Source organism: Dioscorea cayenensis, chromosome 10, assembly GCF_009730915.1.
Source record: "Dioscorea cayenensis subsp. rotundata cultivar TDr96_F1 chromosome 10, TDr96_F1_v2_PseudoChromosome.rev07_lg8_w22 25.fasta, whole genome shotgun sequence".
Taxonomy (NCBI): Eukaryota; Viridiplantae; Streptophyta; class Magnoliopsida; order Dioscoreales; family Dioscoreaceae; genus Dioscorea; species Dioscorea cayenensis.
In genome coordinates, this window is record NC_052480.1 from 6495075 (window position 1) to 6500614 (window position 5540).

The 5540-nt window shown below is 35.7% G+C and overlaps 1 protein-coding gene across 1 annotated transcript; it reads right to left on the minus strand.

Moving 5' to 3' along the window:
* Window positions 1-1758: 1758 nt before the first annotated feature.
* LOC120270252 (cytochrome P450 71A6-like) lies at window positions 1759-3979 on the minus strand. Its single transcript, XM_039277271.1, has 3 exons — window positions 3257-3979; window positions 3039-3151; window positions 1759-2493 (listed from the first exon to the last, which is right to left on the minus strand). Exons 1-3 carry the CDS (start codon window positions 3930-3932, stop codon window positions 1876-1878), a joined length of 1407 nt encoding a protein of 468 aa, XP_039133205.1. The 5' UTR covers window positions 3933-3979; the 3' UTR covers window positions 1759-1875.
* Window positions 3980-5540: the final 1561 nt, after the last annotated feature.

Sequence of the window (5540 nt, forward strand, 5' to 3'; positions counted from 1 at the left end):
AAATTTTTATGTTAATTACTATGAAATAAGAATAAATGCAGTCAAAATGAATAATATGTATACATATATGCTAGACAATTCTTAAACCATGTGCTACTAATACAAATATATTACTCCTCTTCAAAAAACAATTAAATAATAAATATAATATTTAAATAATATAAAAATTCATAAAATAGATATTATTTTGGGTAAACTACTTGGTTGGTCACTAAACTTTTTGTGTTTTCTATTTTGGTCAATGAACTACCAAAAATTTCAATTAGGTCGCTAACACTAGTAGTTTCTTCCAATTAGGTCACTAGCACCAACAATGTTAATTACCTGATGCTGAGGTGGGCTAACACCTCGCTTATCATGTGTTAACCCTTGCTGACTTGGTGCGATTCTCTTACTTGTATTGTTGATGTGGCATTTCATGCCAGACAATAACTTTCCACATTATTCTTTTTCTTTTCTTTCATCTCTTAACCCTAGCCTCTCCTTTGGTGGCCGAACAACATCTGTTTAATTTTGGTTGTTCGAAAGAAAAAAATCCATCAATGATCCGACCACCATGGCTCATGGGTCGCTTCTTCGATATAACTCTCACATTCTCTATCAAACCTTACGCATCACTCAACACTCCTCACTCTTCCAAATCTTCTATTCTAGCCTTAATGACCTTCACCGTGGTCGTGATTTCATTTTCCATGATGAGCTCCTTAATTTTGAGTTTAATAAAGCAACCCAGAAAGCAGCGGGTTCCGATGTACGTCGAGGGTTTAGTGGTGTTTGGAGCCAAGATTGGCAGTTAAAGTTGATGTAGAAGTGCATTATTCTATCTCACGGCATGCATGAGCTTTCACCATGCAAACCCAAATGTGCGCAATTGAGCTTGAGATTTAGTTTCTGTGTGTTCTTGCTGGAGAGTGAACATCAAAAATGAAGTCGTCGTTGATCTCCTGGTAAAGTTTAATTTGGTTGTGGTTAGGATTTTTAGTTTGTGTCACAAATTTAAGTAGGTGGAGTATTGTTGAATGGTTGGGGATGAGTGTGCAATCAAAGACATGAGGAGGGCCGACAAGTGAGCCGGCGGCAAATTAAAGGATTTCCTAAAGTGATTGCAGGTGCCATCATTAATGGCGATGTGGTCGAAGGCCATGGCTAAGTCAACCATCGGATAGATCAGATGGTATGTACACTCAAAAATATAAGAGGAGGTCATGGGCTCAAATCCCTCCCGCGACAGATCTTGTTCACATGACTATTCATACATGCTCACCCGAGATCTTCTATACTATTCTCATACTATACATACATCTGTACATCCAGGGTTTCAGATCTTGTTAGTGCTTTCATTATATTACATATAAAAAGGAAAGCTAGTGCCTATTATTCAAAAGGCTATGGCTAAGCACAAAGCCGTGAAAAAGAATGATGGTGAGTTGCAATGCCATTAATGGATATTTGTTGAGGTCTAAACAAGGGAGAAGAAGGAGAAAATGTTTGAAGGTAGTAGTCTATGTCAGCATCAGGGTACGTAAAACCCTCGAAGAGAGTGACCCAATTGGAATAAAACACTAACGTTAATGATCCAATTAAAATATTTTGTAGTTCAGTGACCAATATAGCAAATCACTAAAATGTTTAGTGACCAACCAAGTAATTTACCCTACTATATTTTATCATTTCAAATATTATTATGAAAAGGGATATTTCTGTCCTAAAAATTGGAAAAACATTATTTTAGTATAAGTAGATTTAAGTACAAGTCTATTTACTTACAACCAAAACCAAAACCAAATCCATCTTTATTATATTATCAAATACATGCAACAAACCCTAGCCACAGTGTTAAAAAGGTAACTTATTATCATGGCACTTGAGAACTAACTACAACATCAATCCATTTTTTTTTGCAACCAAAACTAGAGGATGTTTCCTATGCATTATAAGTCCTTGAGCTTCATCCATGTTCAAATCTTCGGCACTCAATCCATTTGGCATGTCCCAATCAAACTGATGCACAAGATTTGCAAGAGCAAACTCAATTGTGGCCACAGCAAATTGCATTCCTGGACAAATTCTCCGACCAATACCAAATGGAATAAATTCGAAATCTTGACCTCGGAAATCTAACTCATTGTTCACAAATCTTTCCGGTATAAACTCTTCCGGAGCATCCCAAAATTTTGGATCCCTTCCTATCGCCCATGCATTAATGATTACTCTTGTTTTCTTGGGAATTTTATAGCCTTGTAACTCAGTGTCTTCGATAGTTTCACGAGGAACTAGCAAAGGAGCAGGAGGATGAAGTCTCAACACTTCTTTCACTACTGCCTTCAAGTAGGACATCTTATTCACATTTTCCTCGGCCACCATTGAACTCTTTTCGCTCACTAATTTAGCCTCTTCTTTCAATTTCTTCATTACTTTTGGATTTCGAATAAGCTCTGACATAGCCCACTCTAAGAATATATAAGATGTAGTAGTTCCAGCCGCAAACATATTCTACAATAACAATCAAGAATTAAAAATTTAGAAACAAATAGTTGTTTGTGTATAATTCATATCTTAATAATTAAATTAAGATAAAAAAATTGAATATAATTAATGGCCCAAAAGAGGAGGATGAGTAATAATAAAATTGAAAATTATTAAAGATAGTAATTGAGATTAAAAAAAGGCTTCAAAGAGTGTATCGAGATATATATACATATATTTGATAAAAATTACAAGCCATGAACCCTCAATTATGTTATGTTAGGAGATTATATATTATATTAATTAGGGGAAAGTCAAACCGTCACTTTTCTACATGAGAAAAAACAAACTATCATTCTGCTCTATGTAGGAGTAGTTATATATGTGTGTGTTATTTTTTATATCTAATATGGAAAATAATCACAGTTTTAATAAAACTTCATAGTATATATATATATATATATATATAAATATATATATATATATATGTACGAATATATGTTAAAAAAATAAAAAACAATAATAAAAAGGGCAATTAATTAGGAAAGAGGGGCATGCAAATGAAGTATTACCAGAATGATAGCTTTGACTTCATCCATGGTGGGGGAGAACTCCCCAGGCAAGGGATCTCTCTGAAGAGAAAGAAGAATATCAACCAAATCAGCGTTATCATCATCTTTTATCTCTAACACCAGCAACTAAATGATCCTCAACAACACTGCTAATAAACCCATCTAATTTCTTGAAAATTTCAGCAATCTTGGAATCCAAACTGCTGAACATGTTCAACCATTTGAGAGAAGGGAAGTAATCTTCAACATTGAAAGAGCCGAAGAGTTTGGTGGCCTGACAAATAGAGTCATGGAGCATACGGCGTTGGCTTTCTTCAGTGATGGAGCGGCCGAGGGCGACTTTTGCAGAGGATGTTGGTGGTGAAGGAGTAGATGATTTCGCTGAGATTGATGGGGGCCGGAGAGGGAGTGATTAGAGATGTGAGAGAGCATGATGGAGAGCTCAGAGTGGCGGTTGGGGCGGAAAGAGTGGACGCGCTTGGTGCTGAGGAGGTGGAGGACGCAAAGCTTGCGAGATTGGCGCCAGTAAGGGCCGTAGGGGGTGAAGGAGATGCTTTTGGAGTCGTAGACGAGTTGGCGAGGGACTTTGAGATTGGGACGGCTGGAGAAGGCTATGTCGTTGGATTTGATCATGGAGCGGATGGAGGAGGAGGAGGAGAGGATGAGAGTGGGGATTTGGCCGAGTTTGAGAAGCATGATAGGACCGTGAATGAGGGAGAGGGAGTGGAGAGCACGGTAAGGGATGGGGAGAAGAAGGTGGAGGTGGCCAATGAAAGGGAGAGATGGTGGTGATGGTGGATGGATTTGGGATTTGGATTTTGATTTGGATAAGGGTTTGAGAAAGAGAAAGAGGAGGAAGGGGAGGAGGAGGAGGAGGGGGAGGAGAAGAAACATGGTTTTGGAATGGAGGTTTTGGTTATCCAGACTCCGGAGGATGTTGTTTTCTAGGGTGTGAGGGAGTGAGGGGATTATGTAAGGGATGAAGAGTGACGTTGGTGATGAGGTCAGTTATTTATTATTATTATTATATGTCTTTGTTTTTAGGGGGTGGGCATGAAGTAGACTGAAATGAATGCATAGTTATTTATTATTGTTTGTTTTTTTTTAAAAAAATAATTTATTTGTTGTTTGATTTTTATTGTAGCACCAAGAATCTTTTGGTTTATTGGATCTTTTAAATAAAATATTTAATTTAAAAAATATTTAAAATTAAACTTTAAAACTTATGTAAGATAATTGTGCAAGTGCAGCTGAGATAATTGTTTAGATTTTTATTGAAATCAAATGCACGGGTGATATTCCACTCACTAGTGCCTTTGGTACTTGGAAATTATTTTGATTATTGAGATATGAGATATTGATGGAAAAGGAAAAAATTATCATGCATATATTTTAAATGGTTTCAATGTGACAATGCGTAAATGAGGAACATATGGGAATGGAATGACATGGAAACCTTTGCCAAGGTTAACATGATGTTCTTCCATTTTTATTTATTTTTAAATTTTTTGTCAAATAATTTCTTCTAAAATTTAACAATTACATTTTTAGTAATTAAAAACTACCTTATGAGAATATTGCTATGCATTAAAAAAAAAGTAGAGCTTATAATTACATATTTGAACATAACTTAATTGAAAATAATTTGAAAAATAATTACTCAAGGACCAAAAACTTCATTTGGATTTAATTGAGCTGGAGGAGTATATTAACTCTGTTAATTAACTTGCATGAGATATTTAACTAAATTAAGAGCTAGAAAGGTACATTGGCAATTGCCCATGAGAAGAGTTGCAATTAGAATACAAATTCCTGGATTACTATCTAGTATTTAGGGCTGCAAATGAGCTAAGTCATTTGTGAACTACTTGGAATTTGGTTCAAAAAAAGTTCATTTGTTTAGCAAACTAGCCGAGCTTGAACTTGATTTTTGAGCTCATATAGATGATAGAGCAGAACTCAAACCTCGTACTATTTGTCCCATTAAGACTCACAAGCTTGTTTGTAAACCTTCTAAAGTAGCCTACTTGAGCTCCTTTATTATATATATATATATATATATATATATATATATATGACGTATATGTTTCATAAATATTCTAGGTTTAACATGCTTGACCACCTCATTAATGAGCCAAGCTCAAACATAGCTTGTTTTCATTATAAACAAGAATAAACAACCAAAATTATCCCTTAACTTTGGGTGTGTTACTATTTCGGTCTCCCAATTTTAAAAATTTATAATTTGGTCATTTATTTTTATTTTTGTTATGATTTAGTCACCCGAGTGAACGCCGTTAACGGCTAGTAGACGTGGCTTATGACGCGTCACATTATTCTAATTCAGTAACATCATACTCCATCTTGGACACCCAAGTGGATGCCAATTCAGTCATCTTCAAGCTCTGAAATCCTTCAACCGCCTCGGTGGCCATCCTTCCAAGCTCCAACATCTTCTTCCTTGTTCTCTTCCCCTTCTCTCCAACCATAAACTCTCTCACT

Excerpts from the sequence above, each read along its gene's own strand:
- LOC120270252 (XM_039277271.1), bottom strand. The coding sequence starts at position 3,932 with ATGTTTCTTCTCCTCCCCCTCCTCCTCCTCCTCCCCTTCCTCCTCTTT. Across the intron at positions 3,152-3,256 it reads TACTTCCCTTCTCTCAAATG|AGATAAAAGATGATGATAAC; the intron begins GTTGAACATGTT and ends TGCTGGTGTTAG. Across the intron at positions 2,494-3,038 it reads AAGTCAAAGCTATCATTCTG|AATATGTTTGCGGCTGGAAC; the intron begins GTAATACTTCAT and ends TTGTTATTGTAG.